Source organism: Lasioglossum baleicum, chromosome 2 (assembly GCF_051020765.1).
Source record: "Lasioglossum baleicum chromosome 2, iyLasBale1, whole genome shotgun sequence".
NCBI lineage: Eukaryota > Metazoa > Arthropoda > Insecta > Hymenoptera > Halictidae > Lasioglossum > Lasioglossum baleicum.
The window spans coordinates 526,531-551,436 of record NC_134930.1 but is presented as its reverse complement, the minus strand read 5'-3'; the positions used below and the strand labels follow the sequence as shown (position 1 = coordinate 551,436).

At 38.7% G+C, this 24,906-nt stretch overlaps 2 protein-coding genes across 6 annotated transcripts in view; one reads left to right on the top strand and one right to left on the bottom strand.

Annotated features, from left to right (window-relative positions):
• Axed (BTB/POZ domain-containing protein axundead) overlaps positions 1–24,906 on the bottom strand; it is a 315,604-nt gene that overhangs the window by 270,758 nt on the left and 19,940 nt on the right. Inside the window, exon 2 of one of the 5 annotated variants that reach the window (XM_076445202.1) lies at positions 610–3,034. The exons of the other annotated variants lie outside the window; for them this stretch is intronic. Within the exon in view, the coding sequence (XP_076301317.1) occupies positions 613–2,562 (1,950 nt within the window). The 5' untranslated portion in view covers positions 2,563–3,034 and the 3' untranslated portion in view covers positions 610–612. Of the gene's footprint in view, positions 1–609; positions 3,035–24,906 lie in introns of those variants that run through there. 5 annotated transcript variants of the gene reach the window in all.
• On the top strand, positions 17,271–22,248 carry LOC143219297 (uncharacterized). The gene is made up of 2 exons (XM_076445311.1): positions 17,271–17,746; positions 21,871–22,248. The coding sequence occupies exons 1-2, from the start codon at positions 17,350–17,352 to the stop codon at positions 22,095–22,097; spliced, it is 624 nt and encodes a 207-aa protein (XP_076301426.1). The 5' UTR covers positions 17,271–17,349; the 3' UTR covers positions 22,098–22,248.

Genomic DNA, 24,906 nt, shown 5'->3' with positions numbered 1-24,906 from the left:
CACAAACAAAATTGAATATTGTTTTCTGGTCGACAGTGAGTTGGTTTTCACGGGTCAGGTCACTTGCCAGTTCTACAGGGTCGTGGTTGGCCTCTCTATAGTATTGAAGGTTTGGTTCGATACTTAAATTTTGAGGAGATGGCATGGAGTAATGAGAGAGAGGCTGGTCTCTATTGGATTGGACAGCCTCTTCTAACAGTGCTAAGCCCCTATCATAGCACTGTTCCTCAACATCATGGGAAGACGTGTCTATAGACCTCCTTCGCCAGTCCCTAAACACATCCTCACAAAGACTTCTTTTAAATTGGTGCCAGAGTTCAAGAGGGTCTGAGGGACTACAGAAAATTAAAATGATGGCAAACAGTTCTCTCAGCTTTCTGGGGCTATCAGAGACTGCTGCCTCTGTCAGAGTTTGATGCCATTGCTCATCATCCTCTAACAGGCCTAGACTTCGACAGGCAGCCTGATAGGTTGGCTGGACCACGCCATTAATTGTCTTTAGGCTGGCGAATGAAGTGGGGCCTCGGATATTGTACAATAGCATCCTAAGGTGGAAACACTCTGTGTTATTGGGGTGGATGGTGAAAACTCGCCCAATAACATGCTCTTTCTTTACTCCTGGATGTCCTTCCACGGGTGTGCCCTGCTTTCTACGACAGAGCTCTCCTCTTTGTCGGTTGAAAGTGTAGTACGAAGGAACTTCCTCGTACAGGAGTGTACTGGCAAAGGCGTCCTTTGTACACAACTTAAAGAAGGCCAGCAATGTGGTGTTTTTAGGGTTTCCAGCCTTTCCTGAAGGTTTTCAGGCTGGAAGTAAACCCTCTGGCCATTCTCCAAGTGAATATCCAAGCGGATCACTGGAGGAAATCTCTCGTGGATGTGAAATGAGAGAATACGCCACACAGCCTCGGAGGTGCTAATGTATCTTCCGCTCTGATAAGTCGTGATCTCGTGCCTATTGTTCCTAACACCAAAGGTAGCCTGGTCACTACCTTTGTTCACATATTTGCAAATGTATTTTATGGACTGGACGCTGCTACAAAACTCTACATTAATATGGGCTTTTAAAGTTCTCGAAAGGACAGGGGAATAGGGAACTACCCAGGAATTGTCTACGATAATATCACGGCCACCGTACCTAAGTGTCGCAGTAAACCCGCCCTGAGCGGGAGACCTTCGCTTGTAGGTAGGATAGCCATCATCTCCAGTGATGGTTTCCCTCACGAATGCTCTGGGGTACTTCTTGCTACACCGACCTTCTCTCATACACGGTGACAGCAAGTTGAGAAAACCACAGGGCCCATGAACCATGTGGTTTTTAACAACACTGTAGAGTTCTGGGTCCTGTGCAGGGTCGGGAAACTCAGCTCGGATCACGTCATCGATCTGAGCTGGCCTGATCTTTTCTCTCAGCCAGAGAAGAATGTGGGCATGGGGGAGGCCTCTCTTCTGCCACTCAACCGAGTACATGTAGCAGGAAGCAGCTCCAAATAACTGATTTTTTGTTAGTAAATTAATCAGGACTTTGAGTTTCAGGTTAAAGACCCGAGATACTACATCATGTCGATCTTGGGGGCCTTGACCTGGCAGAAGTTCCCTCGCTATTTCACCCCACCGTGGATTGGTAGTAAAAGTAATAAATAGATCAGGTCTCCCGTATTTGCGCACGTAGCAGAAGGCGTCCTGGGTACGTTGGTGCATGTACCTAGGGCCTCCTGTGAAGGTAGAAGGCAAGATTACCAACTGGCCCATATCTTGCGGGTCCTCATCCGTGCCCAAGGCATCTCGGAGGTGAATATAACTTTCCATCCTCAGTCTTGTCTGATTAGTTCTAAGATACGTCAGTCGCTCGGTCTCTATCTTGGCATACATATCTACCCAAAACTGATTAGTGAGTTGCCTATAATAGATTAGGGGATTAAACTCATTTTGACGGATCATCATCCTATACGCATAAAATTGGAGGGCCGATGTTTTCTTGCGGTCGTTTTCCTCGCCAGTGGTGGGGTCAACTTGGAAAATCAAGAAGTTGTAGCCGTCCTCCCCTCTGGGAAACATAAGAGGGTACTGGAGAGCGTCATAGGAGCGGTGGGTCTCTGATATTCTCCTCAGCTCACCACCCCTGCCACTGATGATAATATCACGACAGCTACACTCCTGGTTGACCAGCAACACCGCTACCTCGTTAGTAGTGGGTTCGTTATACCGACCCCTGTGTTCCCCCCGAGGACGTCTATCAGCTTGAATAACTAATTGCAAATCCAGAATTGCTCCGGCAGGGAGGGTATCAACGGCGGACTTAAAACTCTGAACATAAGAATTGCTGTTGTGTAGCATTTCTTGAAGTTCCCTGAGCAAGGCAATGTTCATATTGGTAAAATTACCTGCTCGTTGCTCAGCCTGAGAGAGATAATCTGCAATGAAGTACAATTGCAGAAATTTCGGTTGAATTTCATTTTCGGAAGGCAAGAGGGAGCCGATTAAATGATAAACTTGCCCTTGGACTTTAAAAGTAGGCATGAAGTTACCCTCGGATATAACATTTGCTCCAAATGAGGTCATTTGAAATGCAGAGTTATATGAATGTACTTTTTTGAAGAAATGACGCGATTCAGGCCTATCACCGGTCAATAAAGAATTAAGTGGCTCTGGAGGCGACTAAATTAGGGGCAATCTGACCTTGCCAGAACTACAACACATTCCAACAGTCTCTCCCTTCCACTTCAAAGCATTGCAAAAGACACACACGCGTTCCATTCGTCCAATATCAGACTCCACGTGATAATTAATTAATGGATTATATTGAAATCCACCCATGTCTTTTCTTATCCACGGCAGCAGAGCAAGTCCCTCCGGTTGTTGTCCAGCGCCCAATAGACCAGATTGGTGTCCTTCATTTGGTTTTCTTTCTTGCACCAACACTGCCTCATCACTTCTTCGAGTCGTATGTCTGAGGCGGTCTAACTCCAGAGTCCAGACCATCTCTGCGCCGCGCCGCACAGTGGGCCAGATCGACGCGCTAGCTGTTCATGAGCTAAAAAATGAAAGTCCTCATATCGATTTTTAACCAATGCACAGTGATTCTTAAATGTCCATTACATTCGAAAACGATAATACTAATTAAAGTTATTAAAAACTCTTGTTACAATAAGCCTTCAAAGATCAAACTTTTTCAGATACGATTTATCACCGAAAAAATTCCGTTTCTTCATAACGATGTCCTGGAAAACCTACTGAAGATTAAGTGCCCAAATTTTTTTTTTATGAATAATGTATATCTATGTTGAGAACGCCCCAGGAACTAAACGTTAATGTTCATAATTTATTATTTAAAAAAATGCTTAGTCAACTAAGGAAAATCGTCAAAGTTTTTCACCTTTGACAAGGGATAAGTTAAAATGCATGGAGAGGCAGAAGCTCTAACAAAGTGGAACATTTTCAGTAAAGTCTCCTCTAAAAGATCCTGTAATGATCTCGTCCCCCCTCGTCCCACCCTGGAAATTTTGATGGTTTAAAGCGTCGCGTGACACGCAATTCCGCGGCGAGTCGCGTTGCACGAGACGCATTGACGACCACTCAGCGGCTCTTAGGAGTCTAAAGACCTAACCCAGACCTATCTCATGAATTTTTTTGATTATACAGCCATTGATAAATATTCGAACTTCTTGCTAGCTTAGTTGAATCATTTGTATTTGAGAGACTATAGTAACAGCATCGTAGTACAGCATCACAGCAGTTTTTCTATATTGAAGACTTGTATTTTACCTTTGTTAAGAGGAATTATGGTATAGATTATTGTTTATTCATAGATAAATAGAGTTATAAACGGAAATTCCGTATGATCAACTGAATATAGTCAGTGACTTTGTAAAATATGATACTTAATTTTGTTTGAATTTTTGTAATTCTTTAAATATAATACAGTAGTAACACATATTTGTTATTTCATTAAATGTAATAAACTTCATTCATTCAAAAATTATTCGATTACTCTTGTTTGAATGCCTGAATAGCCAGTTTCCAATTATTATTTATTATTCACACGATTTTTCAGACATTTCCGGTGGTGGGACAAACAAATGTTTCCTACAAAAAGTAATCAGTACACAGTCTTTTACAAATCTCAGTACAAAAAATTTAAAAACAAAATTTTTTTTAATAAAAAATTGTGTTCACCTTGATTATTTATTTATAACTATATCTTTTTTATTCAATAATATTATAGCTGACGCCACGACTGATCCAACGATATATTTAATATGGTCTTTATGTTTTGAAATAATGGTGAACAGCCAGTTTTCAAATATTATTCATTATTCACACGAGTTTTCAGACATTTCCGGTGGTATCACAAAAAAATGTTTTCTACAAAAAATAATTAGTACTCAGTCTTCTACAAATCTCAATACAAAAAATTTGAATAATTTCTTTTTTTAAATAAAAAATTGTGGTCACCTTCAATATTTATTTATAACTATATATTTTTTATTTAATAACATTATAGCGCCAAGACGAATTCAACGACCTATTTAATGTGGTCTTTAAGTTTTGAAATAATGGTGAAATAGGCGTGAACAGCTACCGAGCCATTCTGGCCCACTGTGCATGCCGTTACGTGAACGACCGCGCTTAGTGGAAGAGCACCACTGGCGGCAGCTCATGTCGGGGGAAGATATTTTGCTTTCTGGTTCGGTATAAACGTCGACGTTTCAAACTTCAAAAGGGGGTTTCTCAAGATAAAAGTTTGCTCTATCGCGTGGTATAGTTCGATTTGCCGCTGGATCCTTATTTTTTCAGATAAATTCAAAAATATCGTCAAAAATTGATGCAAAAGTGGTGTCTCTCCGTCTTTAATGATCGTTTAAACATGTTTAAATAATCATAATGTATTAATATTGGATATTATCACTGTATTCGGGAAAGTCTAAGGAATCTTCTGCTGTAAAGATCAATTGAATATCTTTTATAATAACATCACAATATTTGTTCAAAGTTGAAAACATGTCATTTTTCAAACTCAAATTTCTCAAAAGCTGTGCGCCTAGGAGAAAAATTAAGGACAGATTCGGAATCAGCGCGAAAAATTCTAGTATAAGAGTCGCATAGTGGGAATCGAAATACATACAAGAAAAAAGTTGAAATTTGTTGGACAGTGTAGTTAGACTGCATTATACATTTATAGGAAAATTGAGTAGATGAAATACAAAATTGTTGAAAAATTAAAAAAATTGAGGATGTCAATATATGATTAATCCTTATTAGAATCATCAAGGGACGAATAACATTCAATCTAGTTTCTATTTCTTGCAATCGATGCAGTCAATTTGTATTGTGCATAAAGATCCGCAGACTATGAATAATTGTCAATAAGTTTCTTCTGTAGAACAATTTCAAAAAAGAAGTTGTTACGTTATACTGATTCGAAAAATTTGTCGAATTATACATGAAATTGCAGTTGCTTCTTAACAATTCACTGAAAGATTCTCAACTGATGATTTTTGGTTTGAAAAAAACTATTCGAATATTGGCATTAACTGGACACATCTGGTTGAATTCAATTGAATTCGTAATTCGTATGATATCAGAGCGCTTAATCTGCTGAGCGGTGCGGTTGGTGCGGTGGCCACGGGTTGAAATTCACCGTTGCTACCATTGTGTGATCAATACTCTCCGAGTGGCCTACGGTCTACAGTTCGCCTCAAAGATCTACACTCTCTGGCGAGTCCCACACCCTCGCGCGGAGGAAGAGGGAAGAGGGAAGAGGGAAAGAAGGAGCGCGCGGTCTCCTGCGCAAAATCCACATTCCACTACTGCTATTGAACGGTAACGATTCTATCATTCCGTCTGCATTTTTTCTCTTTTCTCTCGGAAAACCAACTGCCTAGTTCTCTGATCAAAATATTTATATCGAGGAAACTCACGGCAACCAGTGATGGGCGATATTTAAATAGCAATCTATTTGCTATTTGGATATTCAAATAAAAAGCAAAAATAATTATTTATTATTTGAGCAAGTCTAAATAAAGTTAATTGTTAATTACAAATACAATTTAAGTTATTATTTGTATTGACAAATTGTTCGATTAATTTTTATTTGCAAATAATAAATAGATCACTTTTGGCATTATTTAAATGACATTTATTGAGATAAAGTATTTTGGTTGTTATTTGCATTTACAATCTCACACATTTATTTATTATTTATTATTTTAATAACAATTTGCCCAACCCTGACGACAGCTTACAGCATAAAGCATTGTATTGTGTTGGAACGAAAGTTCATTAGCGTGTTTAACTTTTATTAAAATTACTCGCATATAGTACTTGCGATCTCAAAACTTTAAATTTAGTACTTTAAGCATAAATAAAGGTGTCGACTATACTAACAAATATCTATTTTGCATTACAGTAGTTAGTTTATTGGATAAAAAATTTAATTATGTTATAGTCAGTTCCATGTAACCAGTTATGTATGTAGAAAATGGAGTGTGAGTAACTGAAGGTTAAATTAAAATTAAAGGATAAAATTAAGATTCGTCGGTTTATACAATCACATAATAAATAACCTCAAAAATGGCAAAAAATGATAGAATAGAATGGAAAAAATATTTTGAGCAAATTATTTGTGTTGGTTGTATGGAAATATGTACAACAGTTACTATGTTTACAATTCTGTAATTTTTTAAAATTGAAACACTTGTTTATCTTCAATGAAATGGTAATTAAAGAATACAAGCTTCCAGCTTGATTTTATTGTTTTATTTTGATTAGATCTTGCTCTTATACGATAATATTTCAATGCAAAATTAAACAAATATGTACATACACTATTTGAATGAATGTTGGAAAAAAGAGATTGCGAAATTGTGGGAAGATTCTGAACAGAGAAAATTGGAAAATTTAAAGATAATAATTAAAATTCAGACAATATATTATTATGTATTATACATATTATACATAGTATACAGAGTGTCCCACGTAACAGTTTTCACGATTTTTCAAGTACTTGCGATAATCTGACAGAAAAATATGCTGAACAGAAGTTGATCGGTTTTCGATTGGCTATACATTACAATAAAAAAAAGTTCGAAATTTTTTTCCTTTTCAGTATTATCATGGCCACCTTCATTCTTTTAAATGGCACTTGGTATTTTTGACTTAACAGTATTATAGCCCTTATCAAGACGAATTCAACGACCTAGTATACCATGACCTTCGGATGATCTTGAAGTAACATTTTTAAAAAATGAAGGTGGCTTTAACAACACTAAAAAAGAACATTTTCAAACTTTTTTATTGCAATGTATAGCCAATCGACGACTGATCGAATTTTGTTTAAAATATTTTTTTGTCAGACTATTGCAAGCACTTCATTGAGAAATCGTGAAAACTGTTACGTGGGACACCTTGTATATATTATTATGTATTATGTATTATTATTATGTATTATATATTATTATACAGGGTGAGTCCGAAGAAATAGAACACCTAAATATCTCCGTTACTTTTCGTTGTACAAACTTCTTCGGACAAAGTTACACAGTTTGTAGGGGAAAAAAATTTTCAAGGTCCTTTTTTTACAAGATTTCAAGGTAATTGGTATTTTTTTAAATGGAGTGAGGTATTTTTTAATACATCGATGTAGCTGGACATTCGTTATAAAAATGTACTAACCTAGCTAAGAAGCATTTATATTAAAAGCTTCTAGAATAACAAATGGCATAAGCCAAAAAGATGAATTATTATAAGTAATTAGTGGACTATGAATTCTCACGCAAATATAGATTTTTGAGACAATTTAACGATAACTGGATATAAACAAAATTTCTTTACCCTATTACATGTTTCATCATACTCCAGAGAATATTTCCATTAAACACTTTACTACTCCTAGTTGTAAAAGACCAAACTTGCTACCATTGTATAATATTCACTGTCTAATAATAGGGGATGGAGTAAAATTTCTGCGACATGTATTTTGACGTTTGTTACATCTCTTTTATGTGCACCGTAATAAAAGTATATTATACGTATAGTAGTTATATTATATGTATGTATAATGAAGATTTCGAGATGTAATTTTAAACCAAATAGGCATAAAATCGACTATCAAGACTTTTTGCATTGAGCTTTGGGCTGCTCTTTACTTTACCGGACTCAAAATTTTTGCCTTTCTTCTATAAATTATGATGTATGTGGTATGTAATCCAGTAGATTTGTAGCCGCAGAACCTGCAGATCGAAGTTTCGATCCTGTAGGATCAGTGGTTCAGAAGTTATGGTTGCTTAAAGTTGAGCACTTTTGCAGTGGTTTTGACAGGTAAGCGTGCCGCCATATTAGTTTGTAGTGACGATTGCGCACAGCTTACCGAGTAGAACCACTAGGTGGCACCACGGGCACACGGTATGTAGGGACCAGGCTTGCCATATTCCGCGCGGTACCAGGCCTCTTACCGCTGCGCCCCTCGCCAAGGTATTACGCTGAGCCCGCCCCACTCTTCCCACTAACACTGACGCGTACCGCTAACTTAGCTTGCTCCACGCGATACGCGTCAGTGTAGTGGGAAGAGTGGGGCGGGCTCAGCGTAGTACCGTGGCGAGGGGCGCAGCGGTAAGGGGCCTGGTACCGCGCGGAATATGGCAAGCCTGGTAGGGACTACACGACGCACAGTGGGGTATTTGGCCCGAAAAAGTGGAAAAAATTCGATTTCTAAATTTTTGCGTATGGGGCATACAATTTTTGCTGTTCGTTGTAGTTAAAGGTCTGAAGAATAAGGCTGCAATATTATTTTTTCTATTTGTACACCCGTGAAGTAGTAAACTTCATCGAAAGTCGAGAGATTTTAAGGCGCGCTTGGCGTTCTTAAACAGTCTCTAAGACAGCGTCTGTTCATTGGCGATTTTCAAGTGTTTGAAGGAAAATTCTGTAAATTCTTGTATTACAAAAGTTGTTCAGGTAGCTATACAGAGCACTTTTGCATAGATTTTATTTTGTTATCATCTAAATTAGAATAGTTATTAATATTTGAATATTACCAATCATTCTGTAAGCTTTTTAAAAATGACAAAACTTTATTGACAATTTTGTTATAGTATAAAGCTTTATTGAGTGCTCTTTTTGGTGTCATTACATTCGGTAAAGATTTGTGATTATAAGCCAATAAAGTTTGATTCCGGATATGTCCGGATTCAAATTTTATAGCTAATTTAGTATTAAGCGTTTAACAGCGTTTCGAGTACGCCTGCATGTTAGGCTACGCTTGGCCTCAAATGAAGAAGAAATATTGTCCGAGGTAGAAATTTCTGATGTGTTTTCGGATGAAAATTAATGGTAATAATTTTAAAATGTTCTTATATAATATAATATACCGGGTGAGTCATTCAAAGTAAAACAGACGTATATCTTCGAAATTAAGCATTTTGGTTAAAAAATGTTTCTGACAAAAGTTGTATGGTTTCGAGGGGGCCATAAAATGGCGTCATTGATTTGCCCTTGGATAGTCGTTTGAAAATCACGCGGAGGTCATCTTCAATTTCTTAAATAGAAAACCCTATTTTTTATTGCATATTCTTCTAGCTTGTTTTCAGAGTTTTCCAAAACGCTATAATAAAATATTTTTTTCTTAAATACTTTTAAAGTTACAATAGTGCAAATATTCCACTATCGCCTCGCTTTTTCAGGGGTTCTCGATAATCTGAGAAAGAAATGTTTCCAACAAAAGAGGAACAGTATTCAGTCGTCTACAAATTTCAATATATAAAAGTTAAAAAAATTTTTTTTTTTTCAAAAAATTGAGGTAAATTTGATTTTTTAAATACTAAAATGTATTTTGGATTGCATAATGTTGTAGCTGATCTTAAGGCGAATCCAACGATATATAATATTATAACCTTGAGCCTATAAATAACGCTACAATAGTTTTTTCCACTTTTTCAGGCCAAATACCCCACTGTGGCGACGCACAGTGCGGCCGCCTGTGGACAAAAGTCGAAAATGCAACTATTTTCCATACCTTATTTGGCTTTACTAATCCCTTCAGATATGTCTCTAGTGTATGAAACAAATGCCGGGAATCTCAGATTTCCACAACAAACGGCAGGAATCACGTTTGCATAAGTAGCAGAGAGCTCGTTAGAGAGCTCATCGAAGAATTCACGCGAGACCTGGCCCAATCAATTGCTGATTTCCTATAATCAATAACTTTGTTTTGTGTTCGTTCTTTCAATTTTGAATATGGAAGGTATCGAAGCAGGTGAGGAATATCCATTTGTCCTGTTTCATTAACCGTTAAAATAGTTTCATAGCAATAATAAAACACTAAGTCAGAATCAAGTTTTATAAACGTTAATATCTTCAAATTAGCTTTTCTCGAGTCCAGGTCAAAACATCCTGGGGTTTTGATGGGTTTCGATTTCACAACTATTATACTTCACAAATATGTAAACATTTCTTGCATCAAACTGCTTTGAACGGCTGTGTGCCATTTTTTACCACGCTTATGCGTCAAATCTTGTAATCGAATTTTAAGCCTCTCGCATAGACCAATCTTACTGAAATTTTATATACACACTTGCTTCCGCGATGACAATGATAGTAGAAAATAAAATGTATAGAAAACTTTTTAAAAACCATTTTAAACCATTTTTTACTCATAGCATTTTCTTTCTCCATATACGTCGAAAACAATTATTTATTTTATGTATTAATATCGTTACAGAGAAAAACGAATTTATTTTCATAAAATAAATGCGGTGCATTGCAATGTTTTTTTTTACTTTTCAAGAGTAAAAATTTATTATTTATGTTTATTTATTACGGACATAATTGACTTTAAAAAAGTGACTTTATGTATACAGGGTGTTTACCTACAGGTGGGAGAAAATTTAAGGGGTGGTTCTCGACGATAATATAAGACGAAAATGAAGAATAAAAAAATTGCGATTTCGGCTTCGTTGTTTAGTTATTAACAATTAAAAATCCGCCTAAAATGCTGCAACACTTCTAACAAAAGTATACGTTGCGTACGTCAGACAGGCGCGCGACAGTCTCGTATCAAGTGACAAACGCATGCATACCTTGGTTCTCATTTGGGGCCCCAGCGAGGTGAAAATGTTTAAAAAATCGGTGGACGACATTGAACCTACCTACTCGTTAAAATCCACAAGGGCATTTCTAATATCCGCCCTATGGAATTATCGAGTAGAAGGGGTCAGTGCCCTTTTACTTTTAAATTCTTCTCAAACATATCCACAAATCCTTATCCTACACTATAATTGTTCATAACACCGTACCTAATATACTGGAATAAACGCTCTAGCACTATTTACAATATCATACACCCGCACTACGAGTTTACAGAGAGTACAAGTTGTCTGAGGGGAATGAGGAGAATGTAAAGAACTGGTAATCCTTTAATGTTGAAACACTGCACTTTATTGAACTTTATTTACGTCGCGAGACTCGCTCACAGACAGAACGGATATCTTTGAGGTCATGCGATTTCTGCGAACGGAAATCTTCGACGTGTGCGAGAAGAATCGTCCGTTCAAGCTAGCATCCGTATGCACACTGATTCAAGACAGCTAATGTGGTCAATGCACAATGCACACACATGAGATATTTCGCGGTCACAGACAGAATGAGAAAGAATCACGAAATTCGTGAAAACAGGATAGACAATTGTAGATCTTCATTTGTTTTATCGATCTGGCATCTGGCATCGACCTCATCAGCTGTCTTGAATCAGTGTGCATACGGATGATAGCTTGTACGGACGATTCTTCTCGCACGCGTCGAAGATTTCCGTTCGCAGAAATCACACGACCTCAAGATGTCCGTTCCGTCTGTGAGCGAGTCTCGCGACGTAAATAAAGTTCAATAACGTGCAGTGTTACAACATTAAAGGATTACCAGTTCTTTACATTCTCCTCATTCCCCTCAGACAACTTGTACTCTCTGTAAACTCGTAGTGCGGGTGTATGATATTGTAAATAGTGCTAGAGCGTTTATTCCAGTATATTAGGTACGGTGTTATGAACAATTATAGTGTAGGATAAGGATTTGTGGATAGTTTTGAGAAGAATTTAAAAGTAAAAGGGCACTGACCCCTTCTACTCGATAATTCCATAGGGCGGATATTAGAAATGCCCTTGTGGATTTTAACGAGTAGGTAGGTTCAATGTCGTCCACCGATTTTTTAAACATTTTCACCTCGCTGGGGCCCCAAATGAGAACCAAGGTATGCATGCGTTTGTCACTTGATACGAGACTGTCGCGCGCCTGTCTGACGTACGCAACGTATACTTTTGTTAGAAGTGTTGCAGCATTTTAGGCGGATTTTTAATTGTTAATAACTAAACAACGAAGCCGAAATCGCAATTTTTTTATTCTTCATTTTCGTCTTATATTATCGTCGAGAACCACCCCTTAAATTTTCTCCCACCTGTAGGTAAACACCCTGTATATATTTTATGTATATTTTTTTTCTTTATGTATATATTATATTATAGTTTTTATTATAGTAATATAATGTATATATGTATATATATATGTATATATACCATAAATATTTATATATATATATCTACTTCATAGGTATAGTCTCTATGGCCTATATTATGTAAATTGGCATACCTTTATTATTGTGAAGTTACCTATATATTCTGTCCATTATTATTGTTATAATGTTTATAAAATATTATTTGAAATTCATTTTGAATAAAATTCAATTTAATTTTTGGTCATGTTTCCTCATTTTTGTAGATGATGCATTGAAGAGCAATTTTTGTTAACTGACCCCTGTTTCCATCACTTGGAATATACAGTGTGATCTCAAACGAAAGAAACATACTTTGAGGTCTTATAGGAAATTTCACGCTGATCAGGAATATACAATGTATTAAGGTTCACTGAATTTAATTTAACCGTTTTTCACGCAAAAACACTAAAAAAACTTTGAAAAAAACGGTATTTTGAGGAAAAAACTGTTAAATTCTATTCAGGGACCCCTAGTGTATGGTATATTCGTGATCAGCGTGAAATTTCCTATAGGAATTCGTCAAGAACAGACTTTTGTCCACTCCGACCATAAGAACGCCGCACTGTGCGACGTGGCGGCCTAACTTCATACATGCGCCACAAGAGGGACAGGTACTCGAAAAGACCGTTCCCGCAAGTACTCGGTTCCTCAACGATTTGCATGTACATATACCGTCCTCAACCGCCTTCCGACATCCCACCGTCTAAGGGTAACGAAAAGGATTCCCATTATTAGTAACCAAATTAATTATAAACATGGTGACAAACCGATCATTCCGAGTAGTCAGCGACAAGAACTCCATCTCTAGAGTATTTATAATAAAAAACGGACGTCAGCAAGGCACCATAAATTCACCCGTACTTTTTAACATATACACAAGCGATATCCCGAATCTCTTTGGCCCGAGAGAACAGGTTGCTCAATAATTACCTATGCCGACGACCTTATTTTATACTACGCCGGTAAAAACCCATGCAAAATATGTTGAAGTGTGCGCTCTGTTCATGGCGTGCGGACGCATCCAAACATAGATGGCGCATCTCGACACAGATGGCGTCTGTGGGAAACCAGACATGCGGAGAGTTCCTCATCTGGTATGACGTTATGGCCGCGGATTGGCCGTTATATTCACTGCTCTAGTCTTCCTACAGAAGAGTCTATGGCCTTCTTGGTTAGAAGACTTCTTTATAAAAGAAAGCACGCACTGCGGCCATGTTTCATATTGTACACTGTACCTTCTCTTTTATATTCAAATATACATATTAAATATAAATAACCTGAACAGGTTATGGGCCCAGACCACTCTCTGCTACCAGTGTTGTGTTTGTGTAGCTATTAAAATTGACTGGAATTCGTGTCATTCGTGTTTAGCTGCAAATCTACTTGAGGTTACTTGCTCTCGTACATTCAAAGGAGAGAAGATGGACAAGTTAACGGTCAGCAAATTTAATGGACACGATTTCGCAGTGTGGAAATTTCAAATGATGGGCTTCCTGGAGTTTCATGGTCTGTTGGGCGTAGTGACCGGTACAAGTGCAAAACCACCAACCGGAAGTACGGCAGAATGGGACAAGTTGGACAGAAAGGCACGATTTTACATTGGATTAGCGCTGGAATCGACTCAGGTACAACAAGTAATGAATTTAAATTCTTCCGCCGAAATGTGGAGTCGACTCGAATCGCTTTACGAACTGAAGAATGCTGCATCGAAGCATTTATTATTACAAAAATTCTTCGAGTATAAAATGGACAATGACGTCAGCGTTGCGCAGCATGTCGCCAAAGTTGAGGAAATGGCGAAACAACTGCAAGATCTTGGCCACAAGCAAGATGAAGTTACAGTGATAACGAAGGTATTACACAGTTTACCATCATCATATAGAAATTTGATCTCTGCATGAGACTCAGTGCCTGAAGAGGAGCAGACAATGGAAAATTTACTGCCACGACTCATGAAAGAAGAGTTACTAAACAAAGGACTGACTGGATTGACTCTCAACGATGCTGATACAGGTTGCGCCTTATACACCAAAGGTAAACATCATCAAAATAACTATAGTAATTCTAATTACAATAATTTCAAGAAGCATCAAAATAAAGATCAGTATAGAGATAAAAGTAGTCAGAGAAAATTCAAGGGCAGATGTCTTAACTGCGGCAAGATTGGTCACAAGCGTTCTGAATGCTATTCTAAGAAAACGCATAATGACAATCAATCAAATATGGCTGTTTCAACGAGGGAGTCTCGGGCATTTACAGCTGTTGAATGCCTAGTCTCAGGAGATTGGAAGGATATCTGGCTTGCGGATAGTGGTGCGAGCTATCATATGACAGCAAATAGAGAATGGTTTTCAGTATTCGAACCACTTCCAAAGGGAGAAATAAATATCAGGTTTGGAAATGGTGACCTCGTTAGTGCGCAAGGAATTGGTCAGATCAATACAAAATCAGTTGTAAATGGTCAACTGGAAACACATACTTTATATGACGTACTGTTCATTCCTGAAATTACACGGAATCTTTTTAGTATCGGAGCAGCTACAAGTCGCGGTGTGAAGGCTGAATTTACTAAAAGTACACTATTGCTCAAAAACAATGGCAAAATAAAAGCAGTTGGAAAACGAATTGCTGATCGCATGTATCAAATGGATATTGAAGTGGTTTTCAATGCAATAGAAGCAAATGTTGCAACGAGTGAAGAGAAGCCAGTGGAATTATGGCACGCTCGTCTTGGACACGTAAACATGAGAACTGTTCGAGAAATGGCAAAAGGCACTTCTGTGATCGGTGTACGATGCACTAATGTAACTAATTCAACTCAAGCGGATCAATGTGAAGCATGCATATTGGGTAAACAATGACGCAGGTCTTTTCCACAGTCAATAACCCGTGCTGAAAAACCGGGTGAACTCATTCATTTTGACATCTGTAGTCCAATGAGTATTCGGAGCATAGGAGGATCAAGTGTGATGGCCGTATTTGTCGATGATTGCAGCGGAATGGTATTTGTAAAACCAATGAAATCAAAGGCTGACATCACAGATGCAGTTCAAGATGTAATCATGAAGACATCAGCAGCAGGACATCGAGTAAAGAAACTGAGATCTGACAACGCTAAGGAATTTAAATCAACGGACTTCAAACAGATGATGCGTAAGTACAATATTGTACAGGAGTTCTCAACTGAATATTGTCCAGAACAGAATGGCCGAGTAGAACGTCAGAACAGGACTGTTGTGGAAATGGCGCGGACCATGCTGGCAGCAGCAAACTTACCGCTGAATCTGTGGGGTGAAGCATCGAATACCGCAGCCTTTATTCGAAGTGCCATACCGTTAGAACGACTGGGAGGACGCACTCCGTATGAAATCTGGTTTGACACAAGGCCTAACATCGACTTCTTGCGGGTGTTTGGCAGCAAGGCATACGCTCTAATCGAAGGTCAACAACGCAACAAATTTGCACAAAAATCAGAACAATTGATTCTAGTTGGATTTGAACCACAGCAAAAGGCCTATCGCTTGTGGGAACCCGGAACACGAAGAATTGTTGTTCGCAGGAATGTTGAAATAATTGAACCTGCTTACAGACAATTGGAAGTGACTACTGAAGAGGAATCCGAATTGAGCTCACCAAGAACAAACCTAGAAGAAAAATTGAAACATGAAGAAAAATCAACTGAGAATGATGACATGCTAAAATCAACTGAGGATGATAACATGCAAAAATCAACTCAGGATGATGACATGCAAAGGTCAACCAAGGATGATAAACAAAGTCGTAAATATGGAAAACGCATTTGGACACAAGATCCAACCGGCATTGCAACCAGAACACGAATGAAAACTGGAAGCATTCAAATGGAAAACGAAGGTGAACAGTCAGGACTTTCCCTGATCGCTGAAGTCTGTTCTCTAAGCTTCAATGAAGTGTCAAACTCACCAGATGCAAAGCAGTGGGAGGAAGCTATGAACGAAGAATTAAGATCCCTCATGAAAAATAAAACTTGGGACTTAGTTGATTTGCCACCAGATCGTCGTGCAATTAAAAATAAATGGATTTATCGACTTAAGACCAAAACGGATGGAAGTATAAGTCGCTATAAGGCAAGATTAGTCGTGAAGGGATGCTCACAGAAAGCAAATATCGACTATACCGAGACGTTCTCACCCGTAGCCAGGTTCGAGTCGATACGAATTCTGATGTCAATTGCATGTGCAAATGATTATGAAATATATCAATTTGATATCAAAACTGCATTCCTATACGGTGATCTGAAGGAAGACATCTTCATGGAACAACCTGAAGGTTTTAATGACGGAAGCAAAAAGGTTTGCAAGTTACGCAAAAGTCTATATGGCTTAAAACAAGCGCCGAGGCAATGGAACGCAAGATTCAACGAATTTCTACAGAAATTTGGCTTGATCGCGTCACAACAAGATGCATGTATTTATGCAGCATCCAGTAAAAATCTATACCTGGCGCTGTATGTGGACGATGGACTGGTCGTTGGTGAATCAATTCAATCGATCAAGAGGTTTCTCGACGAAATGAAGAAGGAATTTGAGACAACCTACTCGGAAGCAAAATGCTATTTAGGTCTCGAAATTGAACGCGATCGAAAAGCACGCAAATTGAAGTTGCATCAATCGGCATATATACAGGCAGTATTGAAGAAATTCAAAATGGAGGACTGCAATCCAGTGGGAGTACCTGGAGACCCACATCAAATTCTAACACGCAATATAGAAAAAGATGGAAATCCTGGTCAAATTGTTGACGCACCATATCGACAGTTAATTGGCTCTCTGATGTATCTAGCAGTTGGTACACGAGCGGACATCTCGTTTGCAGTCAGTGCATTAAGTCAGTTCCTGGAGAATCCATCAGAGATGCACTGGAGAGCTGCAAAACGAGTACTGAGATACATCGCTGGAACGTGCAATAAGGGAATCGAGTTCAATGCATCGAAGACATCAAATGTCTTAATAGCATACTCGGACGCAGATTACGGATCCTGCACCGACACACGAAAGTCAGTCAGTGGCGTGATACTGACACTAAATGGTGGTCCAATAATATGGTTTTCACGCAAACAAGGAGTCGTCGCAACCTCAACGACAGATGCGGAATATATAGCCGCATATGATGCTACAAAGGAAGTAGTATGGACACGCAGAATTCTAGAAGAGTTGGGACTTTGTCAACGTGAATCCAGAGATGGGCAGATTCGTATTCGTAAATTCGAATCCGAATTTCATTCACAGCACCTTAACGTGTCAATCCGAATACGAATACATTCGTATTCAAAAGTGTGAATTCGAATAGATTCATATTTGCAAGTGTGAATCCGAATACGAAATTTGGATTCACATCTATGAATACGAATCCACTTGGATTCACATCTATGAATACGAATCCACTTGGATTCACTGAAAAATTCAATTCAAAAAGCCAATATAAATAAATAAATGTCTGTCTGTACCTCGCTACATTAAAGGTAGGATGCGTTCTCGAGTCATTATCTACTGCGATAACGTTCATCCCAACAAAAACATCCTGTAAACAGGAGCCAAGTTCTCTTTGGCCGTAAAAAGTTGTGAAATTTTTTTTCTGATTTATGACTGCGTCCAGATACACGCCGACCGCGCCGAGCGAGACTTCAATAGAGAGCCGAACATAGAGGGGTCGTCTTCGCGTCCCCCACCACTCGTGATGAACAGGTGATTTCGGGTACGAGACGACGGTAACGGTCGGATGACACACGTATACCGCAATAACGTATCATCCGCTATCATTGTTACGCAACTGAACCGTCGCTCATTTAACTCGGGATTACCACAGTCTTACTTGTGATCCACCGTTTATTTCGACACAGTCTTTCTTCACACAGTTTATACATTTTATACAGTGAATACAGTGAATACAGCCATTCTCGTTATTCTAATACAGTGTTCCGTTCTTTCACCCACTAACGATCCCAGACTCTCGATCCGATCTCAAACGAAGCGTGTCGCCGTCGCCGGCACAATTTAAAGACCCCTGAGTTCTTACAATGTATGTAATGGCAATGATGGAATTGTTCATTTTCCATTAGGCTTTTATGGGGCTTTCACTAACTCATTTCTGGCATTTTTCTGATTAAAATGATACCAAACACGATATAATTTGACCAATATTTAGTGGTTTAATCGACGATGAAAGTTTCGAAAGCAACGAAGAGGAGCGTATGGGAAAGAAAGAGACAGCGGACAGTCGTTGCCGCCGTGCGGAGCGGCAGTTGTGCACTTGCTGCCTCCCAGACGCGTCAAATTGTGCGTTAGCTTAGTATAAACGGAACAGTTTATAGTCAAGATGAGTTGCTCAAGAAGTGAACCGTTTTTAAGTGATTCCGAGGACAATTCTATGGATTCGGAATGCGGCTCTTTGGGGAAGTTGCGATTTTCGCTTAGATCGGCACTAAGTGGTCATTTTTTCAAGCCAGTGAATGAAAATGCAGATGCTATTTCCCTAGAGATAGCCTGTCAAAAATCTATTAGAACACTGTGTTTAAAATGTGATGCGAATGTTCCCTCCAAAACAAAAGAAATTCAGGTGAGCATTTTTAACACTTCTAATTTAATACGCCATTTACAGCGACACCACTCCACTGAAACCGTGGAAGAATTCAAAGCTAGTCTTGCATCAGCTAGGGAAGATTTCGTAACCACGAACCCCCGCCGGGCTCGCGAAACTCGGTACCATGCATCCTCGTCTATCTCCCAACAATCAAGATTTGACTGTTTAATTGTTGATTACGTCATCCACGCTATGGTGCCCCTTCAATCGGTGGATGACCTAACGTTCCACCAAATTTTTAATTTCCTAAACATAAGTAACCGAGGGTTGAAGGTTATGAGCAGGCGAACTTTAACGCGAAGGCTAGATACAAAATATTCAGAACACGTTGAGGACACAAGAGAAACATTTAAGTCTGTACCTTGACTGTGCACAACAGCTGATATCTGGTCCTCGGGAAAGAGGAGTTTTATTGGCGTCACAGCACATTGAATTGACGAAAATAACGAAAGGAAATCAACAGCTCTAGCGTGCAGCCGATTCAAAGGTTCGCATACATACGATAGGATCGCTACCACATTACATGGGATTAATTGTAAATATGGATTGTCCCCGGATAAGATCGTGGCTACGGTAACCGACAATGGGAGCAACTTCCTAAAAGCTTTTACAGTTTTTGGAGTTCATCTGAGGTCCACGAACGTAGAAGACAATTGTGACGAAGAATTGGATAATCGTGGTGATGTTGATGACGAACTGTGGGTGTCGGTTGACGATGATGTTGTTGCAGCATTACCTTTTCATCTAAGGTGTTGTGCCCACACCTTGGCATTACGTGCAAGCACTGACATTTATAAAGCAATCAAATCAAATTCAGGCCTGTTGTCGCTGCATGAGTCAGCAATGAAAAAGTGCAATATCCTGTGGCGTATTTCAAACAGGCCAAAAACCGCAGAAGTGCTTGAACAGATCATTGGTCGATCCCTCCCCAGACCCACCGAAACCCGGTGGAATAGCCTTTACGATTCGTTGAAGGTGATTGTGGCTGTAAAATGCCACATGGAGGAAATTAATCTGAAGTTGCATATGACGTGTTCCTTTAGCGATGAGGAATTCACCTATCTCCAAGAATTAGTAAAATGTTCAAAGCCAGTGGCCGAGGCAATAGATATATTGCAAGGGGATAAAGAAGCGTATTATGGGTCATTATTGCCGACAATTTTAGCTGTGAGGTTGAAACTGCAGAAATTGGCTACGTCTGATCTGCAATATTGCGGCGCGATTGCAACAGCTTACCTGAACAGTGTGAACCGTCGCTTCGCCACGTTCTTCGAATTGAACACGGTGGAAGGGAAAAATGCGGCTATTGCAGCTCGTTCTTATCCCAAATTTAAAAAAGTATGGCGGCCTTGTGTCAATGATCGAGTTGAAGAGTTGTTAACCCATTTCAAGTGTCTTATATACGAATACTTGACGAACGACCCAGACGAAAACGAGGACAACAGCATGGAAACAGATCCGCCCTTAGGAGACTTTTATGATTTTGGGGAGAACGAGAGCGACGCTCCATCTCATCCTGACGACCTTATGAACAAGGCTGACGTTATTATGAAACGGTACTTTGAAGAAAAGAAGTCCAGTTTGGAGGTGCTTCGAAGTTACCCCATCATTCACAAAATTTTCAAGAAATACAATACCCCACTGCCGTCGAGTGCGCAGGTTGAGAGACTATTTTCATATGCGACGATGGCGAACACACCAAAATCAAATCGGCTAAGTGACGAGAAGTTTGAACAACGTGTGGTTTTACGAGCAAATGCTTCATGCTAATAATAAAAACCCTCAATTCATTTTCCTTTCTTCATTTTTTCATGTTTCAACAAGATCAATAAAAATTTAGTAGTTGTATTATATATTATTGAGGTACTTACTTGAATTTATTTGAATTGAATTATTTGAATTTGAATTGTATAATAAACTTATTCAACAGATACAGTCTTATGATCTCATTTAGACCCTACGGAAGCCTCTATATTAAATTAAATGACCATCTTATTCAACTTCCAAACTTTGAACGTTCGCCGAATTACAAAAACATATAAATATAACCGTATAAATCATACGGTAAAATAAAAAATAAATAAATAAAAAACAAACACAAAATAAAAAGCAACGCAAAATTTTGTGATATCTAGCTTTCCTTTCCGCATTTTCTGTTTTTCGTGAAACATTTGGTTAGTAAACTCAGTAGTAAATAATAAAAACGCTAACTTGGTTGAAAAGTTGATAAACTTGTTCATAATCCAAATTTGTTACGAAAAATTAGCAGATATTTTTAGCGTTTATGACCATAAAATCACGATTTTTAACTATTTATGGACTCTCCTCAAACCTGGGACCAGTCGCATTCGACTTGGGGCTCCAAATAGTAGGAAATTCATTTTCGGGTCAATTACTTAGTTTGACGCCAATAAATATACATCCGAAAATTCGCTAACACCCAAAATTGGCCTTTTGAATTGAATTTTTCAGTGAATCCAAGTGTGAATACAAATGAATTCGTATTCATAGATATGAATCCGAAATGCTTTGGATTCATAGGTGTGAATCCAAATTTCGTATTCGGATTCACACTTGCAAATATGAATCTATTCGAATTCACACTTTTGAATACGAATGTATTCGTATTCGGATTGACACGTTAAGGTGCTGTGAATCAAATTCGGATTCGAATTTACGAATACGAATCTGCCCATCTCTGCGTGAATCAACAGTGTTGCACTGTGACAATGCAGCAGCTGAGCAGCTGATCAAGAATCCAGTGTTTCACAGACGAACGAAACACATTGACATCAAGTTTCATTATACACGAGAAATTATGAAACAAGGACTCTTAACAATAAAACATATTGCCAGTGACGAACAATTGGCGGATATATTGACAAAGCCGCTCACACGCAGAAAGTTTGAAGCAAACTGCATAAGGATTAATTTGGTATAAGATTGGCTCAAGTCAAGGCAAATCTGTGGCTTACGCCTGAAATTATACCAAAGGAGTACCAAAGTTTTTTTTTTATGTAATAATTTGTTTATTAGTTTGTTTTTTAGAAACAGATGATTCGCCATTAACATTGCGAGTGGGAGTGTTGAAGTGTGCGCTCTGTTCATGGCGTGCGGACGCATCCAAACATAGATGGCGCATCTCGACACAGATGGCGTCTGTGGGAAACCAGACATGCGGAGAGTTCCCCATCTGGTATGACGTTACGGCCGCGGATTGGCCGTTATATTCACTGCTCTAGTCTTCCTACAGAAGAGTCTATGGTCTTCTTGGTTAGAAGACTTCTTTATAAAAGAAAGCACGCACTGCGGCCATGTTTCATATTGTACACTGTACCTTCTCTTTTATATTCAAATATACATATTAAATATAAATAACCTGAACAAAATACAAGAAGTTCTACAGAGTGCAATCAACAGCATTTTCACATATTACAAATCGTGGAAACTAAAAGTCAACACCGACAAGTGCGAGACCATCCTTTTCCGACCCTCCTGTCACACGGCTAGACTCTGCGTTACGAAAAATTATAAAACATTCAATTTGATTGGTGACGCAATCGCAAACTCCAAAATTCCGCACAAAGATTCGGTAAAATATCTAGGACTAACAATTGACAATAGATTTCTACTAAACTCTCATCCACTAACCCAATTGCATAAAGCGAAGAAGGTATTCTTCGCCTGCACAAAACTATTTCGATCGGGAACACTAAGTAAGGAAGCAAAACTAATTTGCTATCAGCTATTAATCAGGCCCATCCTGACCTATGGCTGCGAGATGTGGTACAATATTAGCGCCTCCATTATGGAATTGATCAGCATCTTTGAAAGACGCTGCCTCAGAGCATGTCTCAGCTTATACAGATCCGCTCACTCTGATTATAAAAAATACGTTAACAACGAAACACTATATAATAAAGCCAACATCAATAGAATTGATAACTTCATAATCAAATTAACTAGAAATTACTTTGCCAACACAAAACAAATCAGAGCAAATAGCCTAATTTTCCCTATAGCTTTTCCAGACGAAAATTACATTAGAAAATCCATAAATACCGGTTTTTTGCCACCAGAAGCCTTTATTTTCCTAGACGAACATGTTTTCATCCAAAACAAGAATGCAATCCCCCTATTGTACCACACACCGCGACATAGATCCAGGAAATCCATCACATTCACTCCTCCGGAGCATGGCGAAATCACAACCGAATACGGCTTTCGATACAGCACTTCAATCCCTGATAGAGATCGCTACGAAACTAAAGAGTTAGATTATAAGAAATTCTGGTGGTTGACCGACAGATATAAACCACCGTAGCTCATACTCTCTCCTACATGGAACACCAAAGTGCAATTAACTACACAGTATTAAATGTTAAGTTTCAAAAATTATATTTACCCACACTCCTCAGGTTTATAATTATATTAAATTAAGATAAGATAAGTTAGACATCGGACTTATAATATACATATAAAACGTTGTAATATACAAAGACTGACGATGTAATAACCAAAGACTTATAGCGCGCAACTGCGACTAATATTAATTAAGATATACAGGGTGTCCCAAAATTCGTGAAAATCCCGAAAGAGGGTGGTTCCTGAGACCATTCTAAGAGACATTTTCCTTTGCACCAAAGTCAACTGCGGCTTTGTTTAGGAGTTATTAACGAAAAACACGGACCAATCAGAGCGCGCCCTGGCCCGGCGCGCCAAGCCGCGCCGGCAAGCGAGTGTCGCGGTACGCCGTGACATCGCATCGTGACGGCGCTGCGGCCCAGGGCGCGCTCTGATTAGTCCGTGTTTTTCGTTAATAACTCCTAAACAAAGCCGCAGTTGACTTTGGTGCAAAGGAAAATGTCTCTTAGAATGGTCTCAGGAACCACCCTCTTTCGGGATTTTCACGAATTTTGGGACACCCTGTATTATGATAACATAGTTAGGATATATTATATTATATGATCTCTTGTCCTTTTTCTTCTTTTTCTCCTCGCTCTGTAAATAGGCTCATTGCATCACTATCTCACCTGTAAATAGCATCATATCATTATTTCACCTATACCTCACTTGTAAATATACATCACCTCACCGCCCATACCATTCACCCTGTACTATCATCCAAAAGTAAGCTCCTAGTTTTATAAGGCGTTTTTCGGGAGCAATATAAGTGCAAGTTAAAATAAATACGACTGTGAATCGAATTTATATATTACTGTGATACCTAGTAATTAATACGAGGAGTTCAGATAAACTGCTCCTCGACGTACAAAACCGTCACAAGTAGACCTCTAATGTGCCTTTACATTAGTAATAATTAGAAATTTATTTTTAGCAATAAGATACTTTTCGTTTATTTTTTTAGTATTTTCAACCATTGTCAAACATTCTTATGCCTGAAATAAACAATTTTTAAACAGCAAAAACAACCGTCTAAGGGTAAGATCACAGTGGGTCCTACATCAGACAGACTTGGTGACGTCAGAGCCGTCTGGCAGACATTTCGAATGTGTGGGTAGCCCCAGGTAGGCCCGTCTGTGAGACCCTTCTAGTTTCGTCCTGCATCGACCGACAGGACGGCCCTCGTTTTTGAAACTCGGAGTTTATTGTACCAGCATTTGCTGGCCGTTCCCGGGGTTGTTCTCTATGGAGAGGTTTATGACAGGTCATTACTATTGAGCTGGAAGTCGACACTTTCTCGGACAACGCGTGTTGACACAGTAAAAAATTATGAATTGGACGCGCTA

Coding starts and splice junctions, on each gene's coding strand:
- LOC143219297 (XM_076445311.1), top strand. CDS start 17,350: ATGTATCTAGCAGTTGGTACACGAGCGGACATCTCGTTTGCAGTCAGT. Junction 17,747..21,870: donor AGAGTTGGGACTTTGTCAAC/GTGAATCCAGAG, acceptor GTGAATCAACAG/TGTTGCACTGTGACAATGCA.